Below are 14,818 nucleotides of genomic sequence, written 5' to 3' on the forward strand. Positions count from 1 at the left end.
TCCCTTCGTCTTTTTATGTAAGTTAGAAACCACTAGATGGGGAGAAAACAGCAATCAGAGGATGCTAATGCATGCAGACAGGAGCAGAGGGCACATGGTGCAAATCAGAAGACGAAGGCTTCAACACTAAAGACCATCCACGCTTTCAGCCCTCCCCGCCCAACCCCACCCCTGTTTTGCACTGCGATCAGCTGGGAACGGTGCACCCACGCATAGTGCAGGGATTTCATCCACTCCCCCCCTTCCCAACCCCCATGACCCTCTCTTTCAAGGAACAAGCCCGATCTCACCAGGGCAGCTTGCCCCGGATTGCTGTCCATGGCGCTGCTTCATTTCCATGCTGAGACACAGACGTTTTACAGCAGGCCGGCGCCTAACGGTATTCTAACGCTAGCGAAAGGTTCGAGTTCTGTGGTGTTAAAGAATCCCGAGCATCATTTCAAACAGAAGACAAAGTTGCTGTGAAAGTAGACTTTTACGGGATGCGTGTGACCGAGTGGTTGGGTAAGCTGGAACAAATTCAACCGGCTTCCTTGTGACAAGAGCTGTGTGTTGGAAATTCAGAGGAGAGACGGAAAAAGAAGTTGCTGAACGGTGGCATTTTTGTTGGATGGGAGAATTACAACCATGGAAACTACATCAGACAAAAACCAAGACCAGACGAAAGACAAAAGAGGTACCAGTGAGCACAAAGGGCCGGTTTTGTTCTTTTCAAAGCGCTGTGTGCGGCGTTTCAACTTGGACACCATATTTGGAGCAACTTGCATTTTAAATTTTAACATTTTAGCAAACCGTTCAGGGCCACGTTATGCAACATTATCAGGAATGTTTTTGCCTATTGTTTGTGCTCATCGTGCCATCGAGGGATGTTGTGCTGCTGGTTTTTATCATCATCATCATCACGCTACGGTGTCACCTTTAGCGACAATGAGGCTGTTGCCGTGACAACAGCAGATCAATCAAACCTCGGGGTGTGTTTGAGTTGTTCTTTCAGTGGGGCAGATATGTGATTAATGAGTTGGATGAGGGGCTGGCAAGGACAAAGACAAATGATTCAAACATCAATGTGCACGCACACACACACACACAAAGAGCCACACAGTGTGCACACTGACGACAGAGACGGTCATAAAACATTTTGTCAAATTTAAAGAATGTTTGTCATCTGAGTCTTTAGAAAAGTCTTAGTCTTTGGAAAATCTCCCAGTACCCTTGGACAAGACCCTTAATCCCCAGGTTATTCCCTGTGTACACTTGGAGCACATTGCATGGCAGCATATGTGAGGGTGTGCATGAGTTGCTGAATGTGAGGCATCATTGTAAAGCACTTTGAGCTTCTGCTTCAGAAATGCAGTCCATTTACCCTCTGTGTTGTCCTCGTTCACTCAGCTGTAATAGGGGACCGCAATCTTGTTTGAGGGTGTGCGCTAAAGGGGTAAAACATGACACATATGACATAATTTCTTTATTTCTGGAGTACAAACCACAGCATTTTCAATGGGTTTCTGAGCAAATTACATGCAAACAAAGTGAGGCAAAAAATGCAAAAAAAAAAAAAAAAAAGTGATGATACGGTGGGAAAGTGGACATGTGTTGTGGCTTGTTTATGACCTGGAGCACAAACGTGTTGAGGCGATTTTGCAGGCAAGAGAACGTAGCTACTATGGTTAGCTGTGTAGCCTAACACTTACCGACACAACGTCTCCCACCTCCAGTGGCGGCGCCAGGACATTTTTGTTGGGGGGGGGCTGAGGGGGAGCTGGGGTAAAAGTTGGAGGGGCTCCACAAAATGTCGTCGAAATGAACAATATCTAGTAAATTGCTTTATAAATACTAAGGTATATGTTTTAGTCACTCATGCTCCTCTAAAATGTGGTATCAGTGCACACACACATCACTTAGAATCACGTGCTTTGTGATGCACAAACACAAATTTCTGATTTGTAACTTGTGTGTGGGTTTCTACAAATAATTGTTTATTTGCAAAACTGAAAATTCTGTTTGTGAAGGGTGATTCAGCATTTGTGGATCACCGAACACACGTCCATCACTTTGCTCAGTTATGCAATATTGAGACAATCTCAGCGCAAAACTGCAGTTGAGATCCACAAATATGTCAGTTGATATTCACAGATTAGCAGAATTATTGGGGGGCTGGCACTGTCCACCTCCTCGCCTTTTCTTCTCCACTGGGAACCGAAAAAAAAAAACTTTTCGCGACTGCTTCAGTGATTGCAGCCGAAAACAAAACCGTACACCATTTATCCGTGTGAAGTTATGCTGCATATATATTAAATGGATCACAGACATGACACAAAACTAAAGTCATTTCAAATGGCAACTTTCTGGCTTTAAAAAACACTATAAGAAATCAGGAAAAAAAGATTGTGACAGTCAGTAATGGTTACTTTTTTAGACCAAGCAGAGGAAAAAAATATGGAATCACTCAATTCTGAGGAAAAAATTATGGAATCACCCTGTAAATTTTCATCCCCCAAATTAACACCTGCATCAAATCAGATCTGCTCATTCACATTGACCCTATGTGTCTTTTTTGCAAGAAATGTTTTTGCAGTTTTTGCTCTATGGCAAGATGCATTATCATCTTGAAAAATGATTTCATCATCCCCAAACATCCTTTCAATTGTCCAAAATATCAACATAAACTTGTGCATTTATTGATGATGTAATGACAGCCATCTCCCCAGTGCCTTTACCTGACATGCAGCCCCATATCATCAATGACTGTGGAAATTTACATGTTCTCTTCAGGCAGTCATCTTTATAAATCTCATTGGAAAGGCACCAAACAAAAGTTCCAGCATCATCACCTTGCCCAATGCAGATTCGAGATTCATCACTGAATATGACTTTCATCCAGTCATCCACAGTCCACAATTGCTTTTCCTTAGCCCATTGTAACCTTGTTTTTTTCTGTTTAGGTGTTAATGATGCCTTTCGTTTAGCTTTTCTGTATGTAAATCCCATTTCCTTTAGGCGGTTTCTTACAGTTCGGTCACAGACGTTGACTCCAATTTCCTCCCATTCGTTCCTCATTTGTTTTGTTGTACATTTTTTGATTTTTGAGACATATTGCTTTAAGTTTTCTGTCTTGACACTTTGATGTCTTCCTTGGTCTACCAGTATGTTTGCCTTTAACAACCTTCCCATGTTGTTTGTATTTGGTCCAGAGTTTAGACACAGCTGACTGTGAACAACCAACATCTTTTGCAACATTGCGTGATGATTTACTCTCTTTTAAGAGTTTGATAATCCTCTCCTTTGTTTCAATTGACATCTGTCGTGTTGGAGCCATGATTCATGTCAGTCCACTTGGTGCAACAGCTCTCCAAGGTGTGATCACTCCTTTTTAGATGCAGACTAACGAGCAGATCTGATATGATGCAGGTGTTAGTTTTGGGGATGAAAATTTACAGGGTGATTCCATAATTTTTTCCTCAGAATTGAGTGATTCCATATTTTTTTCCTCTGCTTGGTCTAAAAAGTAACCGTTACTGACTGCCACAATCTTTTTTCTTGATTTCTTATAGTGTTTCTTAAAGCCAGAAAGTTGCTATTTGCAATGACTTTAGTTTTGTGTCATGTCTGTGATCTGCTTTTTTTCTACAAAATTAAACAACTGAATGAACATCCTCCGAGGCCGGTGATTCCATAATTTTTGCCAGGGGTTGTAGATGTTTCTATATGACATATATGCGTATGCCCACATATGCCACAGAAACATCTATTTTGCAATGGTAACACTTTTATATTTGGTTCCTGGTGTGTATTTGTACAATTCCATGGCCCCTCGGACTCCGCTACTGTTTTCATGTATGTCCACAATCTTCTGTGCACATTCCTGTATAGTTTTCTTGTTCAGTTACCAGGCTCCAGCTGCATCATGGGATAGCGTAGTGTAGTCCCTGTGTACACTGTGGAAGTAGTAGATCATCTAGGTACCTTTCACCGGCTACTCAGTGCATGCTAAGTACTGTACTCCCTACTGTATAGTAAACTAGTATGCATATTTGGATGTAGCCAGTTTTTCTTCATCACCTCAGCAGGGGATTTCAGTAATGAGTTCCAATGCCTAAAGACAAAATGGCAATCTTTAGGGAAACTTCCTGCTGATGTAAGCAATAGGAACTAGGAAATGCTGTCTCTTGGTCCTTCATAGCGCATATTTTTCCATCCTTGATGGTGTAGATGTGGCTTGGTCATCCTGTGTGATTACCTGCATCCAGGTCTGGATTTGTATTGTTCAGTGTAAAAGTCATTTAGAAAGAGGTCCATTTTTTTTTTATCTTAACTCCATATTTATTGTCCTGGATTTAAAATAAAAAAGTGACTACATCCTCTTAAAAAATGTATGAATCAACTTGAAAGGGATACAGTAGGCATAAATATCTTAGAAATCATAGATTTGGTGGAGTAAAGCCAGATTCCAATTGCTTATTATTGTCCTGGATTGCCTTCCCAATTCTAAAACAGGATATCAAGCTAAAATGATTACAATAGCAGTTCAAATCCATGTGTCATACTATGATGCTATCTATAGGATGATAGACGATTAGTGCAGATTACACCTGAATATGGATGAGGCCTCTGACATAAGTGCTTGTGCATGCAAGCAGTTGACAGCCTATGACACACATACAGCCTATGAAAGTAACATGGTTATTGTTGCCAAACTATTACAGAAAGCTACAACCTTAACATTTCAAAACTGTCTTTTGTTGAAGATTGCAACATCCATTTAATGGGATTTATGTTGCAGTGGATGATCAGATCCCTATTACTGCATTCTCTACCCACATGTCCACAGACATCTACTTTTGCCACATGCCAGAGCGATGAGCAGAGCTGTGCACCTCACCAAGCAATGCTAATCTCCTCCTGCAACCCACATGTAATCCAATTATTCACATTTTTTTGGATCACAGTTCATCCTGACATCACATTTTTTTTGAGCATGTTCAAAACCTTCCAGATTGGTAACAACATTCAACAATGCTACTATTACCACAGATTTCATGTTTTCATGCACCGATCGGGTATCTAATTTTCTTATTGTGCTAAAAAAAAAAAACGTCTATACAGCCTATAATGATTTTTGTTAAGTGTTTGATTCAGTTGATTGGACTACACTCTGGGACATCCTGAGAATTCATGGAATCCCCAAGTACTTTTTGTACATCATAACCAGCCAGAGGCAGAAACTCTGAGTTTTTCCACAGTGAAAGCTCACATTCATCAGGGGTGTGTTCATTGTTCAATGCTTGTATGGACTTGGGTGTTGGAAATCAGTGACTTGGGTGCTTTTGTTGATGAGGAAAGGTTTTACTGAACTTGATTTCACGGGCGATGCTGTGATCTTTGCAGAATTAATGAATACTTTGATTACAGCACTTGAGAAGCTGAGTGAGTAATCAAGAGTATCTGGTTTTGAGATTGTGCTGGATCAAGACCAAGATTCCAGCTTTTAATGACTTCCTGGACTCAAGCCATCAAAAGTGTGTGGTGAATGTGCTGAACTTGCAGAGACATTCGCTTATCTTGGCAGGGATATACATGTCTCTGGGTCCTCTGCCTTTGAGATCAGGAGGCACCAGGGAAGAGCTTATGTAGTCATGACAGGTTGCTGGACAGGTGTTTGGCAATGCTGATATCTTTGCAGGAGAACAAAAGTCAAAGTCGTTGGGGTCCTGGTGCTGCCTGTCTTGCTGTGTTGTGAAACTTGGATGCTAACTAGTGGCCAAAGGTGACAACTGGATTTCTTTAATCCTAGGTCACTTCAGAGGATCCTTGGGTATGGCTGGATTGACTTTGCATTGTAACTTGTATTGTGAGAGACCATCAGCTTTGACATTTTGGCCATGTGGTGTGTTTCACTTTGGATGATCCAGCACGTGAGCACCTGAGTATTGAGGACCTCAGTGCTAAGGGGACGTATGCGTTTCACCTGGTTGCGGCAGATAGATGGTTATTTTAGAGATCTGGGAATGGGCTGGTTTTCTTTGTGGGTTGTTGCCATCCAGGACCCAAGGCGGTTCCATGGTGTTGTGGATATGGTGAACCGCAGCACCAGTGCATGCTCCCAGACTTGACTTCCACCAGAAGAGGAAAGGCAAATTCAGTTTTTACCCTTTCCTTAAGAGCAGGAAGGGTATTGGATCATTTGTCTGTGTCCATACCATAGCATATAACACAATGCTAAAATACCCTCGGCCATATGAGTATTGTGTTCTTTATAATTTGCAGTTGTTTAATTAATTAATGTTTTAGAGCTTAATAAGATCTTACGTACAATTTGTACATTGTCACATTGTCTTGTAAATCAATTCAGAGGTGTTATTAGGTTCCAAAAACAGCATTTTCAGTTTTAGAAGTGTTTATTTCTCACTAGCTTTTACATAATATATGAGAAAAGTGTTAGTTCTAGCCAAAAATGAAGCAAAGTTGGCAGCTAGCAAAGCCAGGAAGTGACACCACCATGCTAACGTCCACTAAGTTTTTTTTGTAAATCCTTCCAAAGGTGTTATCAGGTTCCAAAAACAGCATTTTCAGTTTTAGAAGTGTTTATTTCTCGCTAGTTTTTACATAATATATGAGAAAGGTGTTATTCCTAGCCAAAAACATAGTGAAGTTAGCATCTAGTGATACCAGGAAGTGGCATCACCACACTAACATCCACAAGATCATACCATAAAATTAGGTACAGAATGTGACATTTTATCCTCTTAAAATACCTCGTAAAAGGCCAAGGTAGCCATCTTTGAACTTGTCCAAGGTTTGTGTCCCAAGAATGTTCATTGTGAATTTAAAGACCCTAGCGGTAATAGGACTGGCTTTATGCTGAGCACAAACAGATGGATGGACGGACGAAAAGCGCCCGCAATACCTGATGGCCATATTTGATGGCCTCGGGTAAAAATATGTGCAAATATGTGCATATGTGCCTGGAATTTCTTGCTTACTTTTAAAGTAAAATGTGGTATCCATTCACTAATATGTGCCTGTGGGCATGGAATATTCCCTTTGGAATTATTCATCTGGATGTAACTGTCAGAAATCCATATTTCCATGGGGGCCATATTACTCATATTGTTCCCCCCAAAATGATGGGAACTGACAAGCCAGAATGGTGACATTCTACAATCTGTTATTGCTGTTTTGTCTGGGGAGCTTGGAGACGGTCCGGACTGGGCAGAAGCAGCTGTTTTGATCTATAAAGTGCATTGGCAAGTTGTCAGAGTGGGAAATACAAATAAACGTGAGTCCTCTTGCAGTACATTAAACCTCACACAGACAAAAGCACATTTTTTTTTGCCTCTGGCTGCCTCCAAAAGCACATGTAAAATTTATGAGCCATTATTGGACCTTTATTGTTATTAATGTGAATGCTTGTCTCAGGCCGGCTCCTTCACACTTCAGTCTCCAGCTATTAGCTGTCAGTGCTTGTATTCCTTGTTAGTGAAGAAAATAGTGAGGCCACGTCTGATCCCTGGAGAATGGCCATTAGAGCCATTACGGTATTTCAGTGTTGTTCCTCTCAAAGTGGGGAGTATGGAAAATAAGACAGTTTCTCATAAATGGTTTTTTGGCAGCTCGCTTCAATGGAGCAACAAACAACAACACATTTGATGCCAACATGTGCATCTGTTAGCAATGAGGCAAGATGGCGGATTAGAACTGGATGCTCAGAGACCTCTTTGCTGATCAGGACTCACACATGGAAGAGTTACGTTTGATACTGTGTATCTGTGATTTTTTTTCTTTTTGTGTGTTTACAGATCTGATTTGTTTAACGTATTATGATGTCATACATATGGTACATTGATTTATCTTGAAGTCGCGGTTGACAGTCAACGGGTTTCATTTTTGTTTGAGACAACCAAAATTTGTGTTTCCTGATTTCCGTCTCCAAATATGTAAACAAATATTGAAAAACGACAACAAAAATCTATTGCCTGTCTATTTTGTAGGTACGGAATACCTAATGTCAATAATTTGATGTTCTTTATACTATTAGGTATCAGGTCTAGGAGCATGCGCTGGTGCCACGCTTTGCCACATCAAGCTCACCGTGGAACCACAATGGGTTCTGGATGGCAACCACCCAGAAAGACAATGAGTCTATTCCCACTTCTTGAAGGTACCCATCTATCTGGCACAGCTAGGTGAAACATGGGTGTCCTTTTGGGCTTCTCCAGCCATTGGGGTCATCGAAACCTGGTGCATTTGCATGCTAGATCATGCCCATGGAAACATGCCACCCACTTGGCCAATATATTGTAGCTGATGTTCCCTCACAATACAAGCCGTAACCCTCATTTGACTCTCCTTAAGTAACCATTAGTTTAGTAAACATCATTCCAGTGGTACCAAAGGATCCTCCAGAGAGACTTACCGTATTTTACGGACTATAAGTCGCACTTTTTTACATGTTTTGGCCTGGGGTGCGACCTATACTCCGGTGCGACTTATAAATGAAAAATATACCGGTAGGATCTCAATTAATTTACTGTAACAAAACAATTTTACGTGACAGAGTCAATCTATGTTTTAAAATGGCCACCAGAAAAGGAAATGCAATGCATCATGGGCACTGTAGTATGGTGGCCGTCCTATAGGTTATGCTGGTCGCGATAACCAATCAGAGAACAGAACGTTGGATGCGTATTCCTCACCTCACCCACAGCGTGAGAAGCTGACGAACACGGTGCTTGCTGTTATTCCAGCATGGCGAACAAAACAGCTTCAACCCTTGGATATCAGTGTGAGCAGAGTGTTTAAGTTGACGCTGAGAGCTGCGTGGGAGCACTGGGTGAGCGACGGTGGAGGATTAGCGTGTGCACTTGGAAGGAGCTGGCGTTGATGATTGTGAAAAGCGTTTGAAGCAGACGAACATGGTGTTTATTCCGGGACAGCTAACAAAACAGCTTCAACCCTTGGATATCAGTGTGAGCAGAGTTGACGCCGAGAGCTGCATGGGAGCACTGAGCGACGGCGGAGGATTAGCGTCTGCACTTGGAAGGAGCTGGATCGACACCGCTGGGCGGTCATGAGCTGCGCAGGTAGGCGCTGCATGGTTTGGCTCGCAATGTGGTCCGCAAAATACAAACATATCCGTAGGTAAAATGCAGCTCACGAGAGGGCACTCGAGGCTTGTGTGACTGTTCCTGCGACTTCTGACTACCATAGAAAAATAAAAATTTCAACGTTACTGATAACATAAGACAACGGAGAAGGCCCGAAAAAATGCCACCAAAAAGAAAATCATACTCTGCAGATTACAAGTTAAGACTGGTTAAATATGCATCCGAAAACGGTAGCCGTCACAATATTATCATCTGAACTTTTCATGTTAACATACCTGTATGTCCATGGGACTTATAGTCCAGTGCAACTTATTTATGGTTTATTTTTCTTTATAATGGATAAAGTGGCTGGTGCGACTTATACTCCGGTGCGACTTATAGTCCGGAAAATACGGTAGTACCAAAGACATCTTGTTGTTCTCTTAGGTTATGTAAAATTTTTGTATAAGATTGTATTAGGTTAAGTTGTATAAGATTATTGTTTATTGATGATGATGATGACCTTTAATTTCCTGCTTTTAAACTCAGATAAAACTGAAGTTATTGTACTTGCCCCCACAAATCTTACAAACATGGTGTCTAACCAGATCCTTACTCTGGATGGCATTACCCTGACCTCTAGTAATACTGTGAGAAATCTTGGAGTCATTTTTGATCAGGATATGTCATTCAATGCGCATATTAAACAAATATGTAGGACTGCTTTTTTGCATTTACGCAATATCTCTAAAATTAGAAAGCTTATAGTTAGGGCTGGATCAGGTGGCCCTGAACCATCCCTTAGTTATGCTGCTATAGACTTAGACTGCTGGGGGGTTCCCATGATGCACTGAGTGTTTCTTTCTCTTTTTGCTCTGTATGCACCACTCTGCATTTAATCATTAGTGATTGATCTCTGATCCCCTCCACAGCATGTCTTTTTCCTGGTTCTCTCCCTCAGCCCCAACCAGTCCCAGCAGAAGACTGCCCCTCCGTGAGCCTGGTTGTGCTGGAGGTTTCTTCCTGTTAAAAGGGAGTTTTTCCTTCCCACTGTCGACAAGTGCTTGCTCACAGGGGGTCGTTTTGACCGTTGGGGTTTTCCCGTAATTATTGTATGGCTTTGCAATATAAAGCGCCTTGGGGCAACTGTTTGTTGTGATTTGGTGCTATATAAATAAAATTGATTTGATTTGATGTATTGACAATTTAAGTTAGTTTGCTTGTTCTGAAAAAAGAAAGATGGCTTTGAAGGAAACCATGTCAACTACACAGCTTTTTCTCATCATAAAGTCTAACATGTTTTTAAAAAAGATGTATTTCTTCAAAATATCACAATAGGTACGGTCGAACATCCGGGTCCCTGATGCGCGCGCACATAGTAACGCGTATAGTAACCAACAAACCACTGTCACGCTCATTTCCTACTTGACGACCATGGTGCTTGTATTGTTCTGCCACGTTTTTTTCTACTTAATATACACCAGTTTTCACAGAGAATGCCACGATCGTGTGTTGCAGTTGGCTGTACCAACCACGATAAGTTAAAAGTTTGAAAAATGCGTTACTGGCCGGTTTGGGGATCTAGGCAGTCGGATGCCATGCATGGGTGCCGGGTGGGCGGGGGCTTTTTTTCGTTGGGGGGCGGTGGGCACAGCTGGCTGGGGGCTGCGGTCCAGCATGGAATGATTTCGTTCTAATCCTGCGCTGTCAAAGCACAGGGAAAAAAAAAAGAAAAAAAGAAAAGAGGAATCAGCCAGAGAGTTGAGTGATGACATGAGTTTTCTATTGACAGGACCTCCACTTTGTGCTCCATTCACAGCCTTCTAGGGAGAAAGGATCAAGAGTTATGATAAATCTGACTTCAGATATCAAATCTATGTATCTGAATTGACCTAAGCATAAATTTTCACATCTTAAATGTAAATAACAGTGGAGAAGTCGGCCAGAGAATCGACAGTGATTACAAGCGCAGAGCATGATTTTCCACTGACAGCGCGAGACCGCTGCAGCGCTTCAACCTTCCAAGATGGCGGGCCTGCGATCCACTCGGGGAAAGCCTTTTGTACAGCTCGACCCTATCTGGTAAATCTGTGGTCACCACCCAGCCAACCTGTTTCAGTACATCAGTGAAATCATCCATGGATAAAGCAATTTGTTAAGGCGGAAAATTTGCCAGGATGGGTCTTTTTTTTCCTCCTCAATAAATTGTTTTGACCCTATTCCCTACTGAAGATGTTTTTCTCCAGCTGCTGGAACATTTCAGCAGTTTGATGCTTTGTGGTGTCAACAGGACGTGTTTGTGTAGCTGTAGCTGGTGAAGGATCGGTGGGAGTGACGCTGCAGGGATTTGTAATAGACTTGAACAGGCGTATAATAAGTAAAAATTGGGTTTTGGGTGTGAAGTGGTTTCCACCGACCTGTAGCAGCTCACTGTGGCTGTGCTTGGTACACCAGATGGATCTGAGCAGCGGGTTTGTACTGATCTCTGCACTATGGACCGGAAAAGCGAGCCCACAGTTCAGTGACATTCTGAATGGGCCCCTGAGGGGCCGCTCTGATGGACAGTCTCTGCCTGCACTCACTAGTTCTTTGTATCAGGATGTTTTGGACTCTTGTCTGACTCAGTTCCCCCCAGTTTGATGCACACTGCTGTGCCAAACATGTTGTTCTCTCTCCCAATGTGACATTGAATCTAGATTCTGCCGTAAGACCCCAAAATTGCCTGACATTTGGTTTAGTAAACAGCTGCTGCTCTATTTCTCTTTCTTATGTTTATTAGTTGTGTCCATCAGTGTCTTTCTGTTTCCATTTTATGTATTTTTTGGGGGGGATTTCCAGTCACATTTGAAGATCTACTGTGTTTCTATAGACGCCTTTACAGTGTCAAATCTCGCGCGTAATCATGTTCTCGCTGGGGAGGCCGAGATTTCGTTGTCAGTGTAAACAAGAGTTTGCGGCAACTTGTTTGCAACATTGCGTCGTTATGGATGTGAGTTCAATCAAAATATGTATTTTGGTGTTTAACTAAGATAATCGTAAGTCTTTAATGTGAGTTTTATTAAAAAAAAAAAACAAAAAAGCGTGTTGTTTTTAGGGTTTGCGTGTCATGAACCGGTTCTTTTCGGGTATAAGAAATGATTCGATCCATGGACATCAACAGCCTTTTTGCTTAATGATTTCCTTATCGGTCCTTCAGAGTGGCTGTTGTTTTTGGGGGCGTTTGCCAGGAAAATGATCATTTCTCTACATTGATTATACAGACCCTGCAGCAGGTCTGTATAATCAGCCATTGCTTTGAACCTTTAACCAATGAGGCAGTGCTTCGATCTTTGATCTGCTGCTTTGTTGGTTCTTTGTTTTATTTTGCTTTATCTTAATTTTTCTCCACTAAAACCCCAAAGAGCATATGTCTATGAGTAATATTTACCTTTTTTTTTTATGTTAAACCGACCTGTTATGGTCTTCTGAAGCAGTTGATACATGGATTTTATAACTTAAAAATGGGGCAGATGCTAACGCGTTAGCATGTCTATGGCATTTTCAATGTTAAAGTTAGCATTAAGCTGAGCCATTATCAAGCCCCCCTCCCCAGCGCGCAAAGGATTCTGGGATACTCTAAAACTGTCAATAGCACCATCATGATAGCATTAGCGCCACTGGACGTTCCAGTGACATAGTCTCTGAACTATGTGAGAAAAACCATGCCAAAATTTCCCAGCTGGGAATTCAGACTTTAAGGGGGTGTTTTAGCTTTTGCTCCCAAGCAAAAGAAATTCCAAATTAATTCAAGTTGAACATTGTGTTAGTCATGGACTTTTAGCATGTGAAACAGTTTAGGAAGAGGAAGGAAAAAACACGTGACTCACATTTGTGGTGCTTCATTCAGAGCAGGACACATTAACTACATGATTATTTAACAAGTCATCATTTCCTACTGTTATCCCTTGTGGAAAAGGACAATTTTTGCCAAATGTGCACTACAAAACCTGTACATCATAAAAATACAACAGAAGACACTCAAAGAGCTGGTGCTTTACTGCTGACTGATAGATGCTGACTATCTAATTTCCTTTAATGCACAATAATAACATAAAAAGTAAAAGATATAAACAACAAAATCTAGTGTAATCCTTACCTGGTCACAAAACCTGGTACCTGCTTTCCAGATTAGTCGGTCGGGAACTTCGTGTAAGGTTTAATGATGGAGAATGTATCAGGATGGACATGATATTTTACAGGCTCAATGGTTTTCCTTTCTAAATCTCAGATCTGCTTAAATTCCATTTAAGACTTTTTTTTGGGGTTCAAAACATGCATCAGTGTCCGGTGCTGAAATATGAAGCCAGTATGGAAGTGCCAAATCATACAGTTCTTTGCTTGCATTTGGCTCCAAAGAAGAGTTCCCCCCTCCCCCAGAGCTCCCCTCACTTTCCCCATACACCCCTGTGACAAAATCCTCAGTGTTACTGTAGCTATAGTCAGTTTCCCTATTCATGACAACTGTACAGTGGTTAATTAGTTTAACCTATTTTAAGCCGCCATAAAGTTATGAATAAATAAAATGAAGTGTATGGTTGGTTTGAATGATAGCTCCTGTGCTAGAAGCTCCAGGGCCCCATTAGCAGTGGCTGCTAACTACTGTGGACTCAACCATGTTTGTCCTTTCTGATCGTTTTTTGTAAATACAGTATCTGAGATCCCTTACCAAAAAGTAGTATATGCAAGTATGTTTCAAGTATACTTCTAGTTTACTTTTTATATACTTATCAGTACTATTTTTTGGTAAGGGATGTTATGGCTTGCTATGGCATTAATTGGCAATATTGGCGAAATTCATTATTATCAGGTTGTCCTAAAAGTTCCCTGAAAAGCCTTCAGTTAATTCAAAATGCTGCAGCTAGAGTACTGACGGGGACTAGAAGGAGAGAGCATATCTCACCCATATTGGCCTCTCTTCATTGGCTTCCTGTTAATTCTAGAATAGAATTTAAAATTCTTCTTCTTACTTATAAGGTTTTGAATAATCAGGTCCCATCTTATCTTAGGGACCTCATAGAACCATTTCACCCCAATAGAGCGCTTCGCTCTCAGACTGCAGGCTTACTTGTAGTTCCTAGGGTTTGTAAGAGTAGAATGGGAGGCAGAGCCTTCAGCTTTCAGGCTCCTCTCCTCTGGAACCAGCTCCCAATTCGGATCAGGGAGACAGACACCCTCTCTACTTTTAAGATTAGGCTTAAAACTTTCCTTTTTGCTAAAGCTTATAGTTTTGACAGTTGGGGTTTTTCCGTAATTATTGTATGGCTTATAAAGCGCCTTGGGGCAACTGTTTGTTGTGATTTGGTGCTATATAAATAAAATTGATTTGATTTGATTTGACTGTACTAATTGACCATTGAGAAGTCTGTGATCCGGTATTTATGTTGCATGATATTTTAGTGTTTTTAAAATTGATATGCTAGCACCATTGGCCACCATTTATACACATGGTGGTGGCCAAGCGTTTAAGTATGCTTGTTTCCTGTGCAGAAGGTTCCCAGTTCAAGGCCTCCCCTGCTCATTCTCCATATACGAGGTCTATTAGAAAAGTATCCAACCTTATTATTTTTTTCAAAAACCATATGGATTTGAATCACGTGTGATTGCGTCAGACAAGCTTGAACCCTTGTGCGCATGCGTGAGTTTTTCCATGCCTGTCGGTTGCGTCATTCACCTTTGAGTGAGGAGTGGTCCAGCCC

General features: G+C 41.4%; 1 protein-coding gene across 1 annotated transcript in view; it reads left to right on the plus strand.

The window, feature by feature from the left end:
• Positions 1–481: 481 nt before the first annotated feature.
• Positions 482–14,818, plus strand: part of LOC117524892 (neuronal membrane glycoprotein M6-b-like) — a 42,460-nt gene continuing 28,123 nt past the window's right edge. The window contains 1 exon segment of the mRNA XM_034186713.1: positions 482–676. Within this exon segment, the coding sequence (XP_034042604.1) occupies positions 628–676 (49 nt within the window). The 5' untranslated portion in view covers positions 482–627.

Source organism: Thalassophryne amazonica, chromosome 14 (genome assembly GCF_902500255.1).
Source record: "Thalassophryne amazonica chromosome 14, fThaAma1.1, whole genome shotgun sequence".
NCBI classification, from domain to species: domain Eukaryota; kingdom Metazoa; phylum Chordata; class Actinopteri; order Batrachoidiformes; family Batrachoididae; genus Thalassophryne; species Thalassophryne amazonica.